Source organism: Scyliorhinus canicula, chromosome 9 (assembly GCF_902713615.1).
Source record: "Scyliorhinus canicula chromosome 9, sScyCan1.1, whole genome shotgun sequence".
Lineage (NCBI taxonomy): Eukaryota > Metazoa > Chordata > Chondrichthyes > Carcharhiniformes > Scyliorhinidae > Scyliorhinus > Scyliorhinus canicula.
The window spans coordinates 154722926-154749725 of record NC_052154.1 but is presented as its reverse complement, the minus strand read 5'-3'; the positions used below and the strand labels follow the sequence as shown (position 1 = coordinate 154749725).

The following is a 26800-nucleotide window of genomic DNA, read 5'->3' as shown; positions in this document are numbered from 1 at the left end:
ATGGTTTGCAGTTTGCTAGATTAAAAAACTTAATATCAAGGCAACTCCATACCCTCGTTTAGTTGTGTGCAGTGTATGTTTTCCTCTGATATCTGCTCAATTCTGCCTACTCCTCCCCTGAAGACCCATTGCCCAAATGTTCAAGACACGAGTGATCAAGCTTGAAGACTTCATCAGCAATTGAACAAGAGATGGGAAGCCTAGTGTTAGTAGAGGATAAAAACCAAGCAGGATTCCATTTTCTCATTGGAGTTTCAGGGATTTATTTTTAAATGTCAAATGAGTTCAATTTTAAAGTATTTGGAAAAACCACAAGTTCAAAACTAGCATCATTATTGACCTGATGGAAGTTGGTGCATCAGGTGTCACTCTGCTGAGCCTTGGCAGAAAAGCAAGTTGGCAAATGTATACAAAGCACATTCAGGAATGTGCAATTGTACCAATCTAGTGTACCAGAAAGAATATTGGCAATAACTGTGAAGCACCAAAGCTATGTGCATTAACCCTATGAAATGCAGTTTATTCAGCATGTTACGAGTCACGTCTGCTGCCACAAGGGGCCAATGCACCCAGCACCTCCCAGGAAGCTCTTGCATTTATAATGGATCAAACTATAAATTTAGAAACATTGAAATTAATCTGAAAATGATTACTGTAGGTGCCCCATGCAATAGCTTAACTGTTTTGACCACATCAAGGGCAAGCAGACAAGCTGGCTCTCAAGTCTCCACTTCAAACAAAACCAACAGGAAAATAAGGTATCAAGTATCACAATGTTTATTATAGATACAAGTTACTTGTACAAAATCAGGGCATGTGAACAAGTAGTGAACACAACTGATAAATTAAGTAGGCTTCATTTTGTTACTATCACATAAAAGGGGTCCAAAGAAGTTAGTTCCATTAATCTCACCACTGATGTTCTCCCACCCTGCTGCCCCCCCACCCCACCATCTTGAACAAGCGCTTTAATCTCTAGTTTACCTGCACAAAGTGAAATTGTGACATGGTAAAGTGACTTTAAAGACTTGTGCATATGCCTAGGCTGACCCTGGCTCACCTTAAAAACAAAGCCCAATAGTGGAGGTAGAAATTTAGGCAAATTAATGTTACAGCTGCAACCCAGTGATTACAGTTTCCAATTTATTTAGGTTTCTCTTTTAACGATGAGGGGGAAAAAATCAAATATTGCAACGACTCAAGTATTTTGCTGAGCAAAGTGCATTTCTACAGTGTCTTGGTGTTGCTATTCCGTTTGTAAAGATCAACCAATGTAGAACAGCAGCCAACAGCATAGTCTTCATTATAACTACTGCTTGCACGGAGTAAATTTAGGCTTCAGTTATTGCATGCTATTCGTAGGTCATAAAGTTGTCTAAAAAGGTACTGTAATCTTAAGATTCAATGGTACACTACGCTTAAGACATACACTAAACTTATGCAGAAGAAATGAGCCATGAACATGCTCCTGCGCTAAATACTGCAAAACAGTGGAATGAATCTCTTGCAGTGGTTGGGATGAACGCAGTTACATCACAGCAACAGTATATTTGCACTATTAAGGCTTTGGCCGGTTTTCAGTCACCTTCCTCTTCCTCAGATTCCTCCTCCTCTGCAGTTTCCAGCCAGGTTAGCCACTGATTCACCTGCAAGTTCAGATCAGATTGATTAAGTAAGGCTGAAATCTTAAGAACTTCAGATTTGACACTGCTGCACATTTCAGCACGTCAGCTGGCAAAACTCAACCAAGGTCATGGGTTTCTGAGACTTGCCACCACCCCTCCCAACAAAACATGACTAAATTGATTACAGCCCTAGTTCTTTCTGCCTCTTTGGCAGAATGTGGGGAAAAATGTTACAACAAATAAATTGTATAGACAATGTGGCCATTTTTAGAATAGACAACTGCAAAACGAAACGGATTTATGACAAAACTTTGTGGTTGGTCTCAAAGGCCATTTTTTACTTTTAATCCAAAAAATAAACTGACAAAGGAGAAACAGACTCTAAAATGTGATGGCTCTACTGTTATTGTAGAATTTCTACAAGATATCTTCCCCTAGTTACCTGGAATAAAGCTTTGCCCTTTCCTGGGAATTCCTGGCTGATATCTTCTTTCCATGCCAAGAAGGCTTCCTCTTCTATTATTTCCATGTCATAAAAGTTCACAAAAAAGCGCAGTAACATACCTGCAAGAACCAGTTGAGATGTAAACATGCTGATGCAATTTCAACTTAAAACAAGCAACCTAAACTATACAAAACGAGATGACAGGTGCCAAAATAATTCTGATTTTGCTTTATCATGGAAAATTATATGATTCCTGCCATTCCTATACAATGGGGGGGGGGGGGGGGAGAGAAAGAGTCCAAATTCAGAAAATCTTACCTTTAGGGAAGTTGTGATTGTAGCAGTGCACCTGCAATGCATACAAGGCGCTAACCTGCAGCTCAGTGTGGTCATGCAGGAACTTCTGCATTACTGGCTTAAAGGACAGGAGCAGCTGCTTCTCTGGTTCCAACATTTCTTTGGAAGGAACATTTGCTGGGTCACCAGTTTCAGCAGGGGCCATCTTTGAAATGTGCTGCAGGAAGCTGAAACAGCAAGTTAGGAACAATTAATGGAACCTCAGTTATCAACTCATCCAGCAGGTCGGCTTTAGAATCTTGCATGTCATTGTGGTGAAATGTGTTCCAATTAGAACCACATCCCAGCCTTTGCCCATAACCCTGCATACCAGACAGATCTCAGTTGTTGCTCAACACCACACACACACACACACACACACACGTGACAAATCCCTTGGCTTCAGATACCAAAACGAATTGGTTTAATGGACAACCATCAGTATTTATCCAAAATGCAAGCCATTAAAAGTTGAAGCTTCATTTAAACCAATATGGCTAGAAGGGAGGCTCAGGTCGCCACCTCACCTCAATTTAGGGGAAATCAAGGACATTGACTGCTGTAGTACATAAGCTAACATTTCAGTCAGGGTTACATAAAAATGAGCAGTGTTCTCCCCAGAGGGCAAAGAGTTCTCATATCTCGACTAATTGCTGTAATAGTTCAGCATTTTACCACTCACTTCCCAAATTCAGAAGCCAAGGTCGAGCAGAACTAATCATATTTTTCCAAGATTTAAACTACAAAATAGACAGAGTTATTGCTGTGTATCTACCTGGTTAAGAGAATATTGACAAATCCTTTGTCTGTATGTAATTTGGGAGAAATGTTATCCTTGATCCACTTATAAATGGCTTGAGGGGATGGGTCATTCTTAATCTGTTCTGCCAACTCTTTCTCCAATTTTAGTAGAGGGAACAAGAAACTCAGTCCTTTCCCCTCCAGAATCTCCAACATGCGATCCTTATTTTGGTCAATCTCTGAGAGAAATGAAAAAGGTGGGTTATACAAGACCACTGCACGTACGATTTTGGAAGCTCAGTTCTCATCAACCAAAATGTTTCCATTTAATATACATGCCCACAAAATGTAAGATACAAAAGTTTCTAAGGAGGTACAAAGTGTTGGAACAACTAAACATAATCAACTCAATGACAGTGCCTAACCAATGAATTTGTGGAGCTCACCAAGCTACCTAAAAGGTTACCCAAAAGCTGGATTTTAAAAAATGCACACTTTTATTTTACACAATTAAAATCAATTTCCCTGGGCTGTCAGCTAGGTGCTGCATGGTGCCAGACATGGTCACCACTTGATCTATTTGGGCATCATTTCACCACACCCAACCCAGATTGGCCTGAACTGCCCACAACAGCCAACCAGAAATCCAGCATGGCTTAAAGTTGAAGCTGCTGGTTTGGAAAGTCTATTGTAATACATTTTGCCATTCATTCCAGTCTTCAAAGTGGGTTGGGGAAATTAATACAAATCAAATCCCATCACTTTCAATGCAAGTGTCATAAATTGGTCAATAGGTTATTTTCCACAATGACTTCTTAACCACCCATCATGAAAACAAGCACACACCTGGCAGCATTTTCTGCATGTTGACCTTGCTCTGTTGAAAGAGGTCAGTCAGCCACTCTCGATCCTTCAATTTGGCAAGCTGCTGTAGACAAAGAAGGAATAAGGGGAAATGGGTTCCATTCTCAAAGGGCTGGGCAAGCTCCAAGAGGGTCACAAGCTCAGAGATGACGGCACGTGCTGCAAACTGGGCCAAGTACGATTTCACCAAAGGGATATCCCCCTCCAGCTTGGGGCACTGCTCCAATACATTCAGGAAAGCCTGCAATCAAAAGTTGAGAGTTTAACAGGAGATACATCTTTGATTGCATGAAGATGGATTACATAACAATACAGGTAGTGTCTCAGATATAGCAATCCAAAAAGCAGAATTGGCTGAAAACCAGACAATTAACTACCTGGATAATTTGGCTAGGTGCAGCATTGGCAGTGTGGCTCCATTGTTTGCACATTCTCCCCAAGACTGTGTGGGGTTCATCCCCACAACCCAAAGGTGTGCAGGTTAGATGGATTGGCCACACTAAATTGCCCCCGAATTAGAAAGAAATTGGGTACTCCAATTTATTTATTTATTTTTAAAAAATCTTTTAGTGTCACAAGTAGGCTTACATTTACACCGCAATGAAGTTAGTAAAAATTCCCTAGTCCCCACACTACACTGCCTGTTCGGAGTTTCAGCTGCACTGCTTTTGCCACAATCCTGTCCAAGCAATCGTCGACTCAAAAGCTGGGCAGGTCTCTCCAACCAGTAATATCCAAAATACAGCATGGTATCAGTCTCAAAAGTTGCTGTATTTGTGGCACTGTACCCTGAACCAGTCAGGTTACCCAAAATAACCAGTTTCAGTAAAATACAAATCAAAACTCATAGCATTTGATGGATTAACCCTGTGCAAGGCTGTTAAAGGATTTACCAAGATGATGAATACACAAGATGATGACTACAACTGGAAAAAAATGGCATACTTCTAAGATGTTGCAGCTTATTCAAACAAGCCAATAAGATAATTTGGTGGTCTCTGGTTGGCAGGGAATTCAGAAACAGAAAGCAGACAAAAAACAGGTCTCCAGATCCTACTTGGATGCTCCAAGTGTCATTGAGACTTGAAACTCACTTACTTGCATGAAGTTTTCACCCGTAACAAGTCCCTCCTGTCTGAGTGCATTTATCAGAGTACTAGCTTGTTCTTTATCTTCGTCGGAGCGATCTAGAGTGTGTACAATCATCTTGCTCAACATTTCTGGCAGAAAAGGCTTTGGTGCCTTCATCTCCTTCACTCCATTGACTGCATCTTTAATGTTAAGATTTGTCAGGTAGTCTGTAAGGATAGTTTCCTACAAAAGGAATCACACAAGTGAGAACACAACCAGGGATGCAAAGGGATTCAAGCTTCAACATTTGGGGGGGGGGGGGGGGGGTACAATGCCATCAGACATCTCATAGCAAGCTTCCAATAAGCTGCAATTCAAGGTTGAATATTCAGTGCTTTTACTACTTCTGGAAATGCATAGCACCATTAGCCACTGTGGTGGCTTTATACAAAACATTACAGTTGAACATTTGGCAAGCTCAAATAAAGGAAAAGTTACAATGGTGTTGGGAATAATCAGCTGCATGATCCCACATCAACATTTACCGAGCACCCATAGTAAAAACAGACTCAGTTTAAGACTCGTACAGTCTAATTCTTCATTTGGGAGTAACTCACAGTCAGTTTCATCAGTTCTTCTTTGGAAGGTGCTTTCTTGTTCTTCACAGGCTTCTCCTGAATCAAGGGTGGATTTGTTTTGAGACCTAGTTGAGGGGGCTAACAGGTAAAATACATTGCTAGTTAGAGGTTTACAGAAAATGTTGCTTACGCGAGTTAGAAAATTAAAGTTAAATATCACCCCTCTCATGTGGAAGACTTTCCCACAGATCACAACATTCCACTTTAGCAAGATCAAAAAGTTCTTGGACCTCCAACTTTCACTTTTCAACCAAATTTCCATACAGAAGAATCAGAAATGCATGCCTCGAATATGCTAAAGAGCTTTAACAGCCTCTAAAAGAATGCCAAAGATCCACAAGCCACTGCAGAAATTTCTCATTCTTCGTCCCAATGACTAACCTCGTTTGGAGACAGACCCCGCAGTTCTAGACTCTCCAATCATGAGAATGATTCAGCATCAACCTTATCACCTCCCCTTTCAAAACGGGAGCTTAATTCATAATAAGACCCACTATTCAAGTCAAAAAAAAGTACAACAAAAGGGAATTTGAAGGCTCAGCAGCAAATCATACCTGCCCCAGGGGTGGTGTTTGAGTACGAGGAGGCTGTGCACTTGGTGGGATCATAGTTGGTGTTTGTGGTTGAAGCTTGTGCACCAGAGTTTTATTCAGCAAAAATGACTGCGCAGGCCTCAAACTGATCTATAAAGGAAAGGCAAACCGTAAATGTCAATTATCACCTACAATACAGTTAGTACTGCATGCAAATACAGGTGGTTTAAATGCAGATCCAAATATCTGGAGAACAGCTGGTTGTCAGGTTCAAACTCAAGTGGCTGCCCTCATCTCTTAAATCACGCTCACAGGACACTGGCCAGCTATCCATAAACAGGTGGAGAAAAAGGGTTGGATATGGGGGAAAAGAGAAAAATGGGCAAGAGCTAGCGGTCAATAGTAGAAATAGCCAGGGCAGCACCGTGACACAGTGGGTTAGCCCTGCTGTGTCACAGCACCAAGCTCCCAGGTTCAATCCCAGCTCTAGGTCACTGTGAATAGAGCTTGCACATTCTCCCTGTGTTTGCGTGGGTTTTGCCCCCACAACCTAAAAAATGTGCAAGCTTGGTGGATTGGCCATGCTACATGAATTTGGTATTTATTACAAAAAAAAATAAAATAGTAGAAATAGCCTGCCAGATTAGTCCCTCACAATAACACGTATTTCCTTAATCATTGGGCACCAAACCATTGAATATGTCCAGATTCAGATTACTTCATCTGTACTGATCTGTCCTTTCTTTATGAACCGAGGAGGCATGTTTTTGGATAATGTTGGGTGTCCCTGGTAAAGCTGGTTCTGTCCCTATAATAGAACACCGTCACTTCCATGTGCCAACACTACCTGCTGCCAGGCTCAGCCATAATAGGACAAACACACTCCAACCAGTAGCTGAGGCGGCCCTGGACTCCACTCCTCCCAATGAGTGTTTTTTTGTTCATCAGAAACCAAGCCCAGAGGTTGGGCTTCCAAAGAGATTGGCAGACTTCAAATGGTCAGGAAGTCAGTGTAATTGAAAAGGAATATACAAAACCATACAGAAGGACAGCCTTGAACATGCACCCCATGAGACTACAGCTGCCCTACAAAGTGAAGCCAGTGGCTTACTGCTCACCACCAAGCTGATTTGCAGAAGTGGTTTAGTTAAGTCTCATTTTTGAACTCTCCAAATGACCCACATCATTTTGATGCAAGTGTGTCAATCTTGTACCAGCATCTTCAGAAACATACATCCTACCATTATCACTAGATATCAGATTCCAAGAGGTTTTTATTTCACACTGCACATCCTTGGGCATTACTCATTCATGCCTCGTAGCTTCAATTCATTTCTAGATTCAATGTGGGTCTTATGGTCTTAAGCGTTTCACATCAGCTGCTTTGATACATTGGAGTCCAATATCTAAAAGCTAAGACTACCAAGAGCATGCAAAGCTGTACTCAATTAACTTGCCCATGTCAATATGGAGGCTGCATAAAATTCTGCATGACAATCAATTACTTGGGTAGGCAGTGTCCAAATTGTCAGTAATCAATTTAACTCACTTAGAGTAGAGTAGTTATTCAGTTTTCCAAACTATTGCATGCCTCACCTGATTAGATTTAAGGAAAGACTTGCTTCCCATTTCCCCAAACTGCGACTGAGGAGGTACATGCCCACCGTGCCCATTAAAAAGTTGGTTGGAACGATGTCGCCCCATCGTAGGTGAGAATCGGTCTTGTATTACTCCTGGACCAGTACCAATTCCACTACCTTAAAGATAAAAACAAAAAAAAAGTAGCAAATGTAGATTTTTACAAAGCTCTGGGAATGTGGTGCTGAAATCAGAAACCAATACTCACCTGGCATTTGTCCAAACATATCAGCAAGCCCCCCAAGTGGGTCTCTGTCAAATTTCCTTCCGGGTGGTATAAAAGGTCCCTCCAGAAAGAAGTCATTCCTCATTCCTTGAGCCATAGCTGGTGGAATAAAAACTCCCAAATCCTGCAGACAACACAAGCAAGTTAGTTACACAATCCAACATGCAACAATTCCAAATTTTAGATCCAATGTATAGCCCACCTTTACTGCCTCTTGACGAATCTGGTTTATCGTCTTTGGTCCATTGTCAATAAAAGCCTTGCGAGGAATCCAGCGGTGCTCACGCAACTCCACAGTATCCTAGGGTGAAAGGAGTTAAACTTGTATGCTCAGATTAGCTTTAAATGCACAAATGCAAAAAAGTAGGGGGAAAAAAATTACCTGCAGCAGGAAACGAATCCTAGCTGGCAATTCCGTATTTTGCATCAAGGAACGCATCCGGGCAAAGTACTGATCCATTAGAGACTAGGAAACACAAAAGTATTTTAAACAATTAAATTAAAGTTGGACGACAGTTACATGAAACACTGATAAAATTGAAGTGGTTTACTCAACATATCCATATCAAATGGGGACAGCACAAAAAGTGAAGGGCAGTGTTATTTATGACCATAAACACTCCAAAAAGTGGTTAGTAGCTATTAGTACCAGATTTAATGAATGCAAAATGCAGGAAGTATAGAACACCACTAGAATTAAATTAACAAGTTAATTCCCTCCCAAAAATTGGAAAACTTGACCGAATCTCACCCAATGCATGAACCTACATCAGCACATAGTGGAATATCTAGGAATGCAGAGTAGACAACAAAAGAAACCTTTCCCAAAAAGGAATTGGCAATCTGGTTAATTCACATGTGGTGCAGAAAAAGTCTCAATTTAGACCCCACCCCAAAAGATACACACAAGGCAGTACAACCTGGGGCTAGTGCAGGGCAAACAGGGCACTGACTTGGCAACAATGATGGCTGGCAGTAAATTAATAATCCCAAGCATAGGCTTTTAAAAAAAAAAACAGCATACAACTTTACCTTGGCCTTTTCATGGTCTAGTCTAGGTCCTACTGTCCTCATTATCTGACAGAGGCACTCCAAATCCTCCCCCATATCCTTGAGTTGGATTCTCTTCTTCTTTTCCAAAAGCTAAGGAAATAAAACAAAATGGCATTTCTATTTACCATTGACCAGAATGTGAGCAATTTCTCTCAGTAGAACGCAACTTCAACGCCACTGAAGGAAGAATTTCCTTTCATATAGCATAAAACACCGCCAGTACATCTTCACAACAAATAAATTGAGACCTAGGCAACTGAAAGCATTTGTTAAATGGTGAAGACAGGAACTTGGAAAGAGAATTGGAGAAGTTAGGCACTGACAGACCAGGAGTGAACACAATGATGTGCATGTCAAGATATTAATGGAAGGAATGTTCAGGAACAAATGTTTACTGGTGAAATAGGAGAAGCAGAAATTAAGAAACGCCACTGGAGGTTAAATTAAGCAGAGCCAAACTAGGTAATCCTCATTCTGTTTGGAATGAGGTTAGGTGTGCCGAAAATCTAGAAGAGTCTTAAATGAAGTTATAGATGTCAGACAAACTATTTCATAGTAGAGGATGATGGCATAGTGCTGGATACATGCAGAAGCATGTGATGACACCAAGGATGAGGGAGAGGTGATAGCTGGTGGTGGTACATTAACCAGACCATGAACATACCAATGGATTTCAGGGCAGGGTCTGTTTTGGCAGTTAGAGGGCAAAAAAAGGAGAAAAAATTGAAAAAGCATAGATATGGTTTTAGCAGCAGATGCAGGCAATGTTGTGCAGGTGTAGGCTATGTTGAACAAAAGCATGCAATGCTCAGCTCAGGGTCGAAGATGTCAAAAGCTTATCATAAACAAGATGTGAAGACATTTTTAGCTAATATCCAATCAAATCGTTACTGGCCTTAATCATTCCATGCTTCAACCAGTAGCCTCTTTTACAACAGATGACTATCAGCATCAACTGTCGCCACAGGTCATCAATTTCAAAGTCTTCAGATTTCATAGGATCCCTATCCTATGATACAGGAGGCGGCAGCCATCGGCCCAGTCTGCACCGACCCTCCGAAAGAGCATCCTACCTAGGCCCATTACCCCACCCAATTTGCACATCTTTGGACAGTGGGAAGGAACCGGAGCAAACCCACAGACACTGGGAGAAATGCAAACTCCCAAGATATTCACCCAAGGCCGGAATTGAATCTGGGTCTCTGGCGCTGTGAGGCATCAGTGCTAATCAGCTTGCCACTCACCCCACATATCCCAGTATTCACTCCCCATCCCATCTATGTCACTGTGCCCATCTCGGAAATCAAACTCCTGCATTCTTTGAAAATGCTCCTTAGAGTTTCTCTTCAAAGTAAGCGCTTAATGTGCACAAGATCAATCTAAGCTATGCTCCATAGGTCCCACAACTACACAGAACAGCTGGTCACTTACTGTTTTGATGCACTTATGAAGGATAGATTCGTGGATAAGATCAAGTTTGCCAAGCTCTCCAATGAATTTGATGTTGCCCAGCATTTTGATCTTGGCAATAGCCCGTTGCTCTTCCTCTTCGTTTGAGAGAGGGCCATCATGCTTATCATAGACTAAAGGTTTAATAAAATAACATTTTAAAAGTCAGCACTGGTTGTTTTTTTTTTTTAAAAAGGTGTTTTAATGACTTACATAGTTAATCAGTATTTTAGATTATACTTACTATCGACATTTCTGGTACGGTTTTCAAATTCATCTTGAAGCTTTGAAATTAAAAGGCGCCTGAACGTCTGAAAATAGATCAGTAGGTTGCATTTCAATATCAAGTCATATTTCTCATCAATAGCAAGATAACAAACTAGTTTCCAAACATTTGTATGCAAGGTTAAGTGGACACTGCTTACCGTACTTTGCTTGAGGTGTTGCAGCAAACCCTCTGGAGATGGGCCATCGAAGTTAGGAGCATCCTCTGCTAGACGCAGACATAACTGACCATAGAGTGAGCTATACTTGGGCTCTTCAAGGGCTTTGTCTACTATCTGTTGTAGAGATTAGAAGGCAGAGGCTTTCAGTACTGGGTCACAATGCAATCAAGCCAAATTTCCTCTTTATCCATCATCCAATTGAAGCCAACAAATGGCAATTAATGAGTTTAGACTCCCTAATCTCAGCCTCCTCCGTAATCTGTGGGGAACATCTAGATACTAAAAATGTAGTCAAAGTGAGAAGTCTTAGGATCAAATAACTAGTACACAAATGGGCGTATTAAAACATCAAGGAATTGGTGTATCTCATTTCTTTGATGATTGCATCACCGGTTGCATTTATAGTTTTAAAATAAAATTTTATGGACTTCCAGTGGTGGCCATGGAGTGAGTTGTCACACATTGGTGGCTCCTGCTCAAGGCAGGATTTTTTGGTCCACCTAAAGGACAAAGTACAGTGGTGGCCATGGAATGAGCGGTCGCACATTGGGGCTCCTGCTCAAGGGTTGGTCTGCCTGAAGGACAAATTATTTGATGGCACACAGTGCAGGAGTGCCAGTGGAAGGTTTTACTCCTCTAGTGTAGCTGGTGGATGGATCCATAAACTAGGAGTGGGGTAAGAAAGGGAGTGTCTTTCTGGTGCACCACAGGATAAGATGGCAGAGGGCAAGGGAGCTGCCCTGCCCACCCAGCGGTCAACAGAGCAGCCTAGTGTTTTTTTAAAATCCAATTAAGGGGCAATTTAGCATGGCCAACTCACCTACCTTGCACATCTTTTTGGGTACAGACATGGGGAGAATGTCCATGTGGAGTTTGCAGTGACCCGGGGCCATGACGAAACCTAGGTCCTCAGCCGCAAGGCAGCAATGCTGATCAAGCGAGTGTTCAAGCGAGCAAAAGGCTGCAGTCCCTGGGCTGGGCCATCCAGAAGTGGAGAAGCAGTGGGGAGAGCACGAGGAGCAGTTGGCCTTGTTGGTGGTGATGTAGGGTACCCAAAAGGCCAAAGAAGAAGAAGGTGGAGGATATGGAAAATCCAAAAGGCAACACACTGGAGGAGCAAGAGATCGACCAAGAGCACAGGGTGCTAATGAGGACACTGCAGGTGGCCGAGCCGTTAAGGGCAATGATGGTTCAGTTACAGCACTTCCTGGATAAGTGGATCCTCCGATGGGCAAGGCAGTGTACCAGGACCTGGGAGCAGAGCTAGCGATGCGGGGAGGGGGTTTAAACAGGGTCAAGGCGGCCCTCTTCCAAGAAGGGGGCAACGTTCAGAGCACTGTACCCAGGTGGCTTTCCAGAAGAACAAGTACTATTTTGGCACACTAGAGAGGCGATGGGTTCGTGAGGGACAAGGGACTGGGAGACGCTGAACTGGAGCTTGTGCGCATGTTTTTGGAAAAAGGTCCTCTTTGAAGAGCTTTGATATCAGGTTAAAGTCCAATAGGTTTATTTGGAATCACTTGCTCTCAGAATGTAGCTCCTTCATCGGGTGAGTGAAGAGGTAGGTTATACAAACGCAGCATATAAAGACAAAGTCAATGATACTTTGAATGAATCTTTGCAGAGGTTTTTACAGGTCCTAAGACATGGTGCATACATGCAAATGCTGCGATAATGGATGAACGGACATTGCGCAACAATATTCCCTTCCAGTCAGGGAACACTTCAGCAGTCATGGGCATTTAGCCTCTGATCTTCGGGTAGGCATTCTCCAAGGCGACATTCAGGATGCACAACAATGCAGAATTGCCAAGCAGAAACTGATAGCCCCGCAGCCATGAGTACAGCCTCAACCGGGACCTTGGATTCATGGCTCACTATGTTTAACCTCCCACCATCTGGCCTGGACGCGCAAAATTCTACCAATGGTCCGGGCTTGAGACAAATCACACCTCTTCAACTTGTGATTATCCTTCTCTTCATTTGCACCATCTGGACCTGTAAAGGCTTAATTACATGCAAAGACTCGCATTCAAGGCATCACCTTGCATCATTGGCTGCAGTTGGGCAACTTACCACTTCACACACCCGATGAAGGAGCTATGCGCCAAAAGCTAGTGATTCCAAATAAACCTGTTGGACTTTAACCAAGACGTCTGACTTGGTGGGGGAAGATGGAGTCAATGTTTTGTTCAAGGTGGGGGCCAGTGGTTGATGCGGTGCAGTTGGAAGAGTATCAGTGTGGTGGTGGTTGAGGGGGGGGGGGGGGGGGGGGGGGGTTTGTGGACCCTAGGAGATTTGGGAGACAGAGGGTGGAGGAATTTTCATACTTTCCCCCACGTGTACAGGATATACTCCCAGACTGACTTTTTTTGAGTTGGATAAAAGGTGTTGCTGGTGGGAGAGGTTGAGTTGGAGTATTCAGCGACCGTGGTCTCAGACCAGGCACCACACGGGAGTAGATTTGAGTGTGGACCGGGGGTGTAGACAGCACTCACAAATGGAGACTGGATGTGTTGGTGTGGTTAGGGAAGAGTTTCTCAATTCAGGGCACATAGGGAGAAAGTGGAGTGGGCAGAGATGGCAAGCCTAGTAAATGAGACCCCGAGAGTGGGTAGGAGGCAATCGGGGGCTCCAGGTGCAGGGCTGAAGATGACGATATGTTTGAGCTAGTGTCCATGGTGAAGGGACAGTATAAAGGAGTACGGGTGTAAAGGCAAGCAGGCTGGCCAACCAGCTGAGGAAGCAAGAGCTAGCGAGGCAGATTGGCAGGGTAAAGGATGGTAAGGGTAGGGTGATGTTGGATCCAGAGGGAGTGAATGGCATGTTTGTGTGCGATGCAAGTTTCTAAAAAGGTAGAGAAAGACCAGGGGGCCTTAATTGGAGTCAAGGTGATGGTGAGCATGGGGGTCATGTAGACAGGGAAGGCCCCAGGTCCAGATGGGTTCCTGGTAGAGTTCTAAAAACAAAATGTTTTGGGGGTAGGGGTGCAACCAGAGGGGGAAAGGATCGGGACCAATGTGGGTTTTACTGCCTATATGGTTACTGAACGTCGATACCAAGTTGTTAGCCTCATAAGAGAGGACTGCATTCTGGGAGTGATAGGGGAGGACCAAACTGGCTTGTGAAAGGGATGTAGTGGTCAGTGAATGCGAGGCGGCTGCTCAATGTAATTACAAGGCCTTCGGAGGGGCAGGAAGTGGCAATGGACATAGAGGAGGCATTTGATCATGGGACAGAATATCTGTGCACGGTGCTGGGGTGATTTGGGTTCAGGGAGTTTGCAGACAGTGTCTGGTTGCTATACAAGGCACCGATCACAAGCATGCTGACGAACCAAGTGAGGTTGGGATATTTTGGGCTGCACAGGGGATGAGGCAGGGGTATCTGCTCTACCCGTTGCTATGGCAATGGTGATTATGCAGGGGGAGGGGGTATTATATTGTTTAGCATAGGGTCTCACTGTATGCGATAACCTGCTGCTATACATTTGACCTGAGCGGTATTGGGTATGGGGATTTTGGATGGGTTGGAGGAAATTGACCGGTTCTCCAGGTAAAAGTCGAATATGGGAAGGAGCGAGGTGTTTCCCATTGAGACTAGAGGGACAGGAGCTGCCGTTCAAGGTAGTTTTTGGGGGGGGGGGGGGGGGAAGAGAAAGAGAGGAGTACGATACTTGGGCATCCAGGTGACACAGGCTGGGTGCAGCTGCACAAGCTGAACTTAGTTGGTGGAACAGATGAAGGGGGTCTTTAAGAGGTGGGATGTGCTGCCACTGACTGGACAGGTGCTGACAGTAAAAATGACAGTGCTGCCAAGGTTCTGTCCGTGTTTCAGAACCTCCCAATCTGTCCTGAAGGTATTCCTTAAAAAAAAGTCAATGTGCTGATCTCTGGGTTTGAGAGAGCGAGGAAGACCCTGTAGGTCATGAGGGCTTTTCTGGAGTGGCGGTGAGGGTGGGTTAGCATTGCCAAACATTAACTATTAGTGCGCAGCAAACAATGCCATGGTTAGGAAATGAGTCTGGGGGGGGGTCAGTGTGCAGACAGGTGGAGGCAGCTTTGTTTAAGGGCCTCGTCAGTACCACTCCCATTCTCGCCAGCCAGGCAAAATGAGGCCGATGGTGTTGGCCTTGTGTGGGGCAGTAGAGGGTGCCTCGGTTTGAGCACTTATCTGCAGCAACCATAGGTTTGTGCTCATACGAGTTGCCCAGGGAGAACAGTTTCAGGTCTGGGATTTTGTCAAGAGCTGCTATCCTTTCCTGGGCTGTCGCTCCTGGGATTGCAGGATAAGGTAGTTGAAGGACGAGATAGGGGAGAGGAAGGTGTAGGTGTTGGAAGCCTACAGGAGTTGATGGATTAGGAGGGGCACCTAGTGGTACTGTCGAAGCATGACCTTTAGTTTAAAGTAGTCCACAGGGCACATCGGCTGAGAAGGTTTTGAGGGGGCAGAGGTTGTTGTGGAAGTTATGCAGGGAGGCCTGCAAATCATGTCCACACATTTTGGGCATGTTCAAAGCTGATGGGGTTCTGGATGTGATGTCCGAGGTGCTGGAAGCAAAGGTAGTGATATTCAGGTTGTCAAAAGGCACGGGAGTCCAGGGGGTGAAAAGATACAAGACATTGAAAATATCTTCCCCAAATTCTAAAATGCAATCACTCCAGTCTGGCAAGAGAATTATTTCAGAATAGGTGTAGAACTCCTCGACCACAAGTGGTTGAGCAAAATTGAATCTGGACAACCATTTGGAGTAAAGGAATGGCAGAGGACACAAGGACAAGTTGAGCGAGATACAGGTGGTAAGCACAACATCAGCTCAACTTGCTGAGTCAAGAGGCAGCACGATGGTGCAGTGGTTAGCATTGCTGTCTCACAGCACCGAGGTTTGATCCCAGCTCTGGGCCACTGTCGTATTGGTTTGCATGGGTTTTGTCCCCACAACCCAAAAGATGTCCAGGTGGGTGGATTGATCACGCTAAATTGCTCCTTAATTTGCAAAAATGAATTGGGTACTCTAATTTTTTTTATTAAACTTGTTGAGTCAAACACAGTGCTGTAACATTCAGGGCAGCACAGTGAGTAGCACAGTTGCTTCATTGCACCAGGTTATATTTCCAATTTGGGTCACCGTCTGTGTAGAGTGTGTACGTTCTCAGTGTCTGCTTGAGTTTCCTCAGGGTGCTCTGGTTTCCTCCCACAAGTCCGGAAAGATGTGCTTTTAGGTGAATTGACATTGAATTCTCCCCAGTGTACCCAAACAGGTACTGGAATGTGGCGACGAGGGAACTTTTAACGTCATTGCAGTGTTAATGTAAGTCTACTTATGACAATAAAAGATTATTATAATAATTAGTTTGAGATTGCTATTAAAACTAACTCACCAGTAAAATGATCCCTTTTAGGACCAGTTTAGAGTCTACACCCACATTGAGGAGCTCAAGGCATAGCTTGTCAAACTTTTCTGGAGTAAGCTTGTTCAAAATGCTGAAAATAAAAATATTAATTCAACTTAAGTCCAAGGCATTCATTGTGGGGTAAAAAAAATTGATGGAATGTTAAATGTGCATTACTCAGATTTAGGAATCAACCTCAGATCAGAACACATTGCTGCAGTGGTAGATTGTCAATGAAATTGACGGTACTGCAATGACAGTACTGACTAGCCACTCCCAAATTACAGGTTGAAGACTCAAATTGCTACATACTAATTTAAGAGTCATGATAAAACCAGTGCTCATCAAATCTACTTAAGACAGCAAGACTTGCTTTACCATCAAGTTTGCAAGAGTACTTAAGGTTAGCTTTAAAAGGACCACCAAACTTGATCAAAATGAACAATAAACCTTGAACGTTCTGCACAATTCCATGCATCAGAAATACAATTAGACTACAAATGGCATTTTTAAGTAACATACACAAAACGGGATCACCAATTTGACAGTTCAGGAACATTAAAAGTAATCCCCTGAAACTAGTCATTGGCATAACATATCAGATACCTGTAACTGAATTTATTGCCAAGGAAAACAATGAACAGATTACCAAAAAAGGTACTGTGCAATTCAGGTTTGGCACAAATGTCAGAATATACCAACAGTGCACTCCTTAAAAAACATTGCTGTTGGAACTGCATCCAAGACCAACAATAATAGTTTAACCGATACTCAACTCGACAGTAACTGGCTAATGCAACAACTATGCAGGCTAAGAAAAGCAAGGCTACTCCACAATTGATGTTGCACGGTGCTTCAACCTGTCTGGAAATAGATTAAAACACAAGATGTTGAAATTTGATTCCAGAGTATAGGCATACCACAGCAATTACAACAGGATTCATTTGAAGTCTCTGACCAAGTTTATTTCTGTCATTCAGAACCATGGGTGAGAACACAAGCAATTAACTGCTAAGTAGCTTGAAAACGCGAATACATTTCTTGCACATTGATAAAAGTTCAGCAACGGACCAGAGTAGACTGCCCAACCCCGATTTGTGCACAGAGAAGGCTCCAAAATCACAACCTCTCCTATCCAACATTTTCCTCCTGCCACACTGCATGGTTTTTGAAGGATGCTAACCAGGAAATTGCCTCAATTGCATGGAATTGTGCCTTGTCTGCCACAAGTCCCGAAAGACATGCTTGTCAGGGAATTGAGCGGTAGCACTATGGCCTCACGGAGCAGAGGTCCCAGGTTCGATCCCGGCTCTGGGTCACTGCCTGCGTGGAATTTGCACATGTTCCGTGTTTGCATGGGTTTTGCCCCCACAACCCAAAAAATGTGCAAGCTAGGTGGATTGGCCAAGCGAAATTGCCCCTTCGTTGGAAAAAATGAATTGGGTACTCAAATTTTAAAACTTTTTTTTTAAATGTTGGTGAATTGGATATTCAGAATTCTCCCTCAGTGCACCCTAACAGGTGCTGGAATGTGCTGGAATGTGCTGACTTTTCACAGTAACTTCATTGCAGTGTTAATACGAGGCTACTTATAACAATAAAGATTATAACAGGATTTCCCCAATTTTCAATCCCCATTGGGCACTGCTGCCTCACAGCACGGAGGACCTGGGTTCGATCCCAGCCCACTGCCCATGTGGGGTTTGCACATTCTCAGCGTCTGTGTGGGCCTCACCCCCACAACCCAAAAATGGACAGGCAGTGGATTGGTCACATTAAATTGACCATGGGCTGCAGTGGCTAGCCAGTGACCCTCGTGTGGGTTTCCTTCACAGTCCAAAGATGCGCTGGTTAGGTGGATTAGCCATACAATTGCCCCTTGTGTCCAAAAGGTTAGGTGGGGTCACTGGGATCAGGCGGAGGATGCTCTTTCAAGGGGCAGCAGACACGATGGGCCTCCTTCTGCACTGAAAATTCTGTGAATTCTTAACTGGAAAAAGAATTGGGCACAAAAAAAAAACCAAGTCCCCGTTGGCAGCCTATGGGATTTGCCCATGTTCCCTGATAGGGGCTTCATGTCAAGTGTTTCCATGTTTCATTAGTTGTGAAGGGTGTGTGGCCCATCCTGCCAAAAGGCACTGGACAAGAGTCTTTATTGTAAAACGATTCCTTAACCAAAAATATTGTATTTACCTATAACAATGCAATGCATTGCCAAGAAATTTCCCTTTGCTGGAAATATGCTTCATATATATATCGATTAAGGTACTTAACCTTGACCATGGATCACCATCTTTCTTTCATACCCAATTTTTTTTCCCCAATTAAAGGGGAAATTTTTAGCATGGCCAATCCACCTACCCTGCACATCTTTGGGTTGCGGGGACAAGTCCCACAGAATGTGCAAACTCCACACCGACAGTGACCTGGGGCCAGGATCGAACCCAGATCCTCGGTGCCATGAGGCAAAGTGCTAATAAGTGCACCGCCTATGGATTACCATCTTGACACGGTGGAATAAGTTTGTGCAGACAAAGAGCGATGCCACCAGGAGTTCCTTGCAGGGTCACCCATGGCAGTTAAGTTGAGGTAGGTGTCTGAAGTGCAGTTAAAATTCTCAATGGCAGAAAAGGAAGACTGTTTCACCAGGACCGAATTGCCAAGTCCTGTGGTAATACAGACCACTTCATTCACAAGATGTGCAAGGCCAGTCACTGAAGGAACAATTTTCAACAAATCAAGAATCCACAGTAGCACCTGATACCATCCTTGGTACCCAGTGGTAGAACCCATGGGCGATCTGCAACAGATGAACAAAGCCTGCAAGCCCAATACTATTCCAGCCAAGATCTTTAAAAGCTTGTTGCATAAAACCACCACCACCCTCCCAAAGACAATGTGGCTTGAAGATGCTCCATGGTCTTTGCTGCCAGATAAATCAAAGAAAATCATCAAGAACACAAACAGAATTTATGTCAGTAATAGCCAGGTTCAATGCTTTATACTACAAAGATTTATGTCCCGCAAAGATTGACCACAATGGTTGGAGGACAGAACAAGTGTTCTTCTTAAGCCAGCTCGACATGCAAAATCAATTACGGCAGACAGGATTTAGGGTAGCACAGCGATGCAGTGGTTAGCACTGCTGCCTCACAGCACTGAGGTCCCAGGTTCAAATCCAGCTTTGGGTCACTGACCTTTGTGGAGTTTGCACATTCTCACCGTTTGCGGGTTTTGGCCCCCCAACCCAAAGATGTGCAGGGTAGGTGGATTGGTCATGCTTAATTTCCCCTTCATTGGAAAAAATTAATTGGGTATTCTAAATTTATAACAAGGCCCTGCCAGATCCTGCTTTCTCAGGTGTAGGAGAGGACCATGGAAATGCTTCCAAACACCAGCTTTTCCTGAAGCAGCAGCAATGTTGGATGACTGGAGCTGCTTCCTACCAATTATTTATGTATGTTTCACATCCAAATGCAGCAGCAGAAGGAAATAAAGGGAAACAACAATCCTGCACTCTATCTCACCACCGTTTCAGATGTCCAACACCACATGGCCAAAAATACACATGCTCAGTCATAGAATCACCCATGTCTGATAGGACCCTCTCAGTCATGTTTTGGCACTGGTGTCGTGTTATAAATACAACAATGTAGCTAGGTAATTTGTGCAAATGAGGGCCCCCACAAACAAGATGGGTGAGCAGATAATCTCTTGGTGCAATTATTGGAGGGATAGATTTGGCCAGATCATGATCAGTGATTGACCAGACTCCAGTACAAAATTTCAAGAAACTCGAGACTCAACAGGTAATTTTAGATCTGTATATTTCAAAACACATCCACTTTCTTACCAGATAAAGAATTATTATCCAACAATGGCCAAAAGTATAATTCTGTCTTACAAGGTAAAGTTACAGTAGCAACCATTTATTAACTATATACACAAGGTTCAATGCAGTGGGGAAGTGGTGGGGTAGTTGTCACTGGTAAAGTAATCCAGAGCAATGCTCTGGGATCCTTGGTTCGAATCCCACCATGGAAGATGGTGAAATTTGAATTCAACAAGAATCTGGTAACAATGATAGCAAATCACCAGAGAGAAAAAAACCCACCTGGTTCACTAATGTCCTTTAGGAAAGGAAATCAGCCATCCTTACCTGGTCTCCCTACATGTGACTCCAGGCCCAAAGTAATGTGGTTGATTCTTAACCACCCCCCACTGAAATAGCCAGTAAGCCACACTTAGTTCAAGAACAATTAGGGATGGGGCAACCAATGCTGGCCTGCCAGCAACATCCACATCCTGAGAACAAGTATAAAATGTTAGAGCTAAAACTCAAATGTGAGATTTTTACTTTAAGTCGCCATAGTCTCAGATGACCACAGGCTGCTTTGCCCTAGAGAGCCGATGTAGCGATTTAACCCAAGGATCACGACAACTCAGACAATAGGTGGAGAAGGCAGGCCTAACCTCAGCTGGTACAGGAATTGAACTGGCACTGTGGGCCGCGCTCTGCATCACAAAGCAGTTATCCAGCCAACTGAGATAAACCTGCTTTTATAGTGCTCAAACAGGTATAAGCGATCATCGTCAAGTGAATGCATGTCAGATTTAAATCTAAAACCACAAAAATAAACATACTGAAGCAATGGCTAGATAAAAGCTGCATGAAAGTCAATCAGCGTTCAAACCACTGTCGTCAGATCCTGCTGCTCAGGAATATTAACAGGCAAATCTTAAAGCAGCTGTTCCTCCATGCAACCTAATGCAAGTACTGTCAGGACTAAGCACGGACAAGGGCATCAATCATTTTTGCTTTGATGTTAACTGAGCCAATAGGAGGTTTTTCCTGGTCTCAACCTCAAATTTCTCCCCTGGCAGGTTAACACCAAGCAAAAATACCTCCCAAGACTTATGATATTGGAAGACACCAGTGTTGTTACCAATTGAGCACATAGCAGGAAAAGTTTTTTTAAAATTTCACTATCCAAGTTTACTTTGCTGTGTGCGCATCAGATTGAACTAAACCAAACAGTACAAGAAAGCATTTGTCTAATTCAATTGGACATGGGAGGGTTTTTTGGCCTAAAGGCAAACCAAAAATAGAATAAGTCTCCTATTAATTGTCACCAAGCACAAAATCTCATGGAGCACTATTTTGTAGTGGAGACTACAAGGAAAGCATTCAACTCCGGATGATTTATTTTAATTATACAATTAATTATTTAGCGAACCAGAACGGAACCTCTTCCATGAAGCCCAATTATAAACTTCAACACACAAACCATGGCAGATATGGATATTTGATAGAAAATTAAAAAAAAAAAAACTTGTCTGCATCCGACTATGGTCACCCAGGACAGGCCACGGAATATACAATATCCAATTTACAAATATTTAAAAAAAGAGGCAGTGACACTCAGCAACCCACAACACTGAGCCTGCTTATATGTACAATTGGTGCTTACTTGATCAGCTGTAAGAAAAAAAACAATGAAATGGTACCAGCTGAACGTGTACAACATGCGATTATCTGGGAGGTTTCGGAGAAAAGCCAAGCAATTCAATCAAACAAATGGCTTGATCAGCAACTCAAAACTATAAAACCAATTAAATAAAGGTTGCCTGGTTATTTTCAAATATTTTCTCAACCTTCCTTTCAAACCGTTAGACGCTTTAAGGAGACAATGATAGTTTGGACCATCATCAAGTAATGGACAACGACATGCTAACTATTCTCTGCTGCAAATAAGCAAAGTTTGCCCAGTTATTAAATTAACCTTTCCTAATAATTGGGTCAAAGTCCAGCAGTCTTCTGCCACCTTCTAAATTGAACGAGATGCAATGAAATCCAGAACTGATGCTCTTGACTCATTCCCTGAAAACGCCATGCATTTACTGATTGGTGACCCCTCCCACCCAAAAAAAAAATCAAACATGACAGAGTCCAACAACAGCAAATTAATTCACCACATGATCCATTATTTTTGCCATGCCTCAAGATGGGCTAGTTGGTCAGTGGTGGCGATGCAATTGACCTGTGCTCTTGACAAGCAGATGATGAAGTCAAATAAGCTACCATGCTTTTGGGCTCACCTGTGGCCAGGTGACTAGCAACCATGGAAAGCATGAGTTGGCACTTTAGGAGACAATGGAAGAACAGCAGGGTAGCATGGTGGTTAGCATAAATGCTTCACAGCTCCAGGGTCCCAGGTTCGATTCCCGGCTGGGTCACTGTGTGGAGTCTGCACGTCCTCCCCGTGTGCGTGGGTTTCCTCCGGGTGCTCCGGTTTCCTCCCACAGTCCAAAGATGTGCGGGTTAGGCGGATTGGCCATGCTAAATTGCCCGTAGTGTCCTAATAAAAGTAAGGTTAAGGGGGGGTTGTTGGGTTACGGTTATAGGGTGGATACGTGGGTTTGAGTAGGGTGATCATGGCTCGGCACAACATTGAGGGCCGAAGGGCCTGTTCTGTGCTGTACTGTTCTATGTTCTAACACAAGAACTAACATCATGTCATGTGGTCAAGCTAGCTCTACCATTCAACAAGATCATGATCACACCTCCAGCTACCCGTCCTCATAACCCTCCACTCCTTCCTAGATCACATTGCTCTCAGGGGCAAACTAGTGATCCCCGAAGAATTCCTCAATTCAAGACCCATTTTTTTGAAACTGCACTTCAGTTCTAGATCTCCCATTTCCTCAGAAACTAAACACGTTTCAAAAAGATTATCTCTAATTCTTCTGAACATTAGTATAGGCCCATCTGCTAAACATTTCCTCATTAAATCAAACGTGTGTGAACCTTCTCTGAACCTCCAATGCAAGCATTATTCCTCCTTAAATACTATACAGTACTCTAGGTAATCTTACCAATATGCATGTAAAAGTTTCCCTTCTGCTATATTCCACCCCCGTCAATAAAGGCAAATAGCTGATCTTTCTGGCATTAATTATTGGGAGTTCATTCTAACAGATCAGAAACGTTGAATGCAGAGAAGGCAGGATCATACATGAATGTGAAGGTAATTAGCACATTCCTCAACTCAAAAAAAGCAAAGACACATTTTATTTAATATAAAGACAACAATCTTGGCAGCCAAGATTACGGATTTGCTTGGTGTAGGAATAGAGGTAGCCATTCAACCCTGAAAACTTGCAGTAATTTGCTTTTATGCAGGGATTGACTCACTGCCACTTCTCTTCCAGGAATGCCTACCTTGAAGTACTGCTCTTCTCTCAGACAGGATTTCCTTATGTCCCTCCCCCAGTATCCATCTTCACTGCATTCCATTTCCGAGTGTTCAACAAGGTATTTACCAAGACTCTTTTCCACAGCCACATTTTCTTCCTCAGTGACTGTCTTAGTCTCTGACTTACTCCACAAGGATTTCAACTTAAATTCCACCCTGCATGTAAACTCCAGAATTATAGGTACCTCTGGGATATACAACGTTCTTCCAACTGCTGCTCTCGCCACATAGTATGATGCGGCACCACATGAAGACACTCGACATCTCTCTCCAGCAGCACTGTCTTACTCTCTCAAAGCTGTCCCTGTCCCCAGTTTCATTTCATCCTTCGCAGCATTCGACACCTTAACAAGAATCCTTTCCCATTTCTTGCAGATGTTAAGGAACGCAAGCTTACCCTCTGATAGTTTCTCTGCTGTTTAGCCCTTCATACCTTTTGTTCTCTCTGGGGACTGCCTTTACAACTCTTTTCCCCATGGTTTCTGGGCTATTGACACCCAGTTTCTGCGATTTTGTTTTATAGCTTTTACAAAGGTCATCAGGATCTGCTGAGATTTTTTCAGCACGAGCCCTGAAACCTATTGTGACATACAAATAGATCACGGTCGATCTGTATCACAGTTCCATTTACCCATTCGAATAGAGGAGAGTTCCAAATTTACTTTTCAAAATTAAGAGTAGGCCACTTTGGGGTTAATGTGGAAATTTCCACCAGAACAATCAACCTTAATCTATGCAACCAGTCCTCATTCTAATTGTTTTTCTCCTGGTATCTTGCTGCCTCAAACCAAGAATCATAACATCAAACTGAAAGTATAGAATGTGGAAAATCTCCTTAATTACTATTAAAAAAAATAAACTTACCCTCTGACTTTCCTGAAGATTCCATCTTGTCTTTCTTTCTCATTCAAGGAGTTGGCATCTCGTTTAGTGCTTCAGGAAGAACCCATCTCTACGCTAGGTCCTGGGGGTTTCCCCCAGGATCCGGCTGTAGAGAGATAGGAACAGAGTCTATAGCAACAGCTTAACAGGTTATCTGATCAGTTTGTTGTCTCAATCAAGTAGTTCTGGTTAAGAAATGTTGCAAAAGGCAGCCATACAATAGCCAGATTCAATTTCAAGTTCGAAAATCAAGATAGCAACAGGGAGTATCCCTCCTCTTGTTCATGACTTTCCAGCAATTTACTTGCAAACATGTACTCGAACACACACCTAAAGCAGTAATGAAAACAATTGCAGATCAACTGAGGAAGCAAAGTGGAATGGGCCAGATTGGATGGACTGCACTTTGGAAGAGTCAGCACTGGCAAAATGGACCAGATGAACCAGATGACCTCCGTCCAGGCAGGACGGATTTTGATGTACAGGAATCAACAGGTTGGGGATTCAAAACAATATCTAATGTTTTCTCCTAAAACCAAGGAAGAGGTTCAGGGAGAAAACACATTGGCTAACAGTAGAGCCAATGTTGAGCAATCAAAATTGATAGAAAGTTGGGGGACCAATTGATTCGTAGGATTGAGAGAATTTAGAAATGAAGACAATGGCATGGAGTGATTCAAAATCAGTGGTGAGAATTCCAAAATCAAGTGTTACTTTTCCAGGAGTTGTGTAGGGCAGCAGGCACGAGAGCAATGGGTGAATACTAGCAAGAGCGCAGCCAGTCGTGTCTTATCTCTGGGTGAGAAGCTCCAGGGTAGTCCTTCTTCAGGGTTTTATGGTCATGGAAGATGCATACAAAATATTGCCAAGCCGATTGATTTATCAACCTGCAAATCTTTCCAATACGCCTGATGGCAGGTGTTAAAAAAGGAAATGTCCCAGTCAGCCATATTGCAGCAGTCATTGCCTGGCATAATCACAGACCAATCCAATGGAAGCATACAGTTTAGAGAGCTTGGGGTGGGGGCACAGCACTAAAATGCATGACACACTAGTGGAAGCACAGGAGGCTATTTGGCCCATCATGCCTTGTTGGAAGGGAGGGTAGAGGGGCCTAAACTGGCAGTTTACAGTAATCAAGGGATTAACTTCCTATTCCTGTAAATTATTTCTCAATAGTAATTTTAAAGACTTCAAATCAGAAGCTATAATTTGAATAGTTACCTGTTGCTGGCAGTCTTGGGATAGTGCTGAGGCGCACCCCTACCTCCTCCTCCGCCCGAAGAAGCACTAGAAAGATGAGAAAATATTTTCAGCTCTAAACAAAGCGTCCAGCAACTCTTGCATTAACTACTACCGTCATATTTCAATACATTAATTGATAGCTCATTAATATCACTGGTATTGAACATTCAATCTACTTCTCAAACAATACTAGTTGAACCTTTCTGGCCTTGCTAAATGTCAATTTCAAACCAATTGCTATTAATATGCCAAAATGGCAACACTGAGCAGGAGGAACTACTTCAGAATTTGCGACTATACCCACAAAATAGGATCAGCTGTGAAGTGAAAAACTAGTTATATCCCATTTTGAAAGCTCTAGACAAGTTAGAAAAGAAATTCAACCATTCAGGTCATTTTTACACACCAAGTACCTGCCATTTGGCAGTTACCATCAACACTGTAGATAACATGATCGACGACTGAAAGCAAACCCAGACATTTTCATGTACCCTATTTAATTCAGAAGTTACTTTATAATACCCAACAATTCTGACAGCTTTGCCAATATATTCATCATGCAAATACAAAACACTGAAAACCCAAATCACAGTAGATACCTGAAACGAGAAGCAACCCCTTCTGCGATCACACTCTCCACTTTGGCGGCTTGACACAACGAAAAACTTTCAAAAGAAGATGATTAAAAAAAGGGAAGGGTGGGGAAAGTTACCTAGGAGAGAAAAACAACATTTATCACCCATAATCTATTATAACAGCACCCTGCCCAATTAAGTGCAAACAATGAATCATTGAGCCCAACTCCACCCACCCTATTGCACAAAAGGAAATATGGCTGCACCAGCCCTAACCGGATAAATGCAGGGGAAAATATGGCTCGCCTTCAATAGGCTCACAATGACGCAGGGCAATCGTACCAGGATTATTTCTCAATCTGCAGATGTGGTTGGAATCAAATT

The 26800-nt window shown here is 43.1% G+C and overlaps 1 protein-coding gene across 1 annotated transcript; it reads right to left on the bottom strand.

The window, feature by feature from the left end:
* Positions 1–238: 238 nt before the first annotated feature.
* LOC119970946 (eukaryotic translation initiation factor 4 gamma 2-like) lies at positions 239–26523 on the bottom strand (the record flags this gene model as incomplete). Its single annotated transcript, XM_038806057.1, has 20 exons — positions 239–1646; positions 2068–2189; positions 2389–2594; positions 3182–3386; positions 3994–4252; positions 5110–5325; positions 5700–5798; positions 6275–6403; positions 7850–8010; positions 8100–8241; positions 8320–8418; positions 8500–8583; positions 9150–9260; positions 10602–10753; positions 10864–10930; positions 11045–11179; positions 16447–16549; positions 24579–24647; positions 25821–25886; positions 26441–26523. Coding segments are annotated over 20 exons (2577 nt in total), but the record flags the coding sequence as incomplete, so codon positions are not given.
* Between the last annotated feature and the right edge of the window lie 277 nt (positions 26524–26800).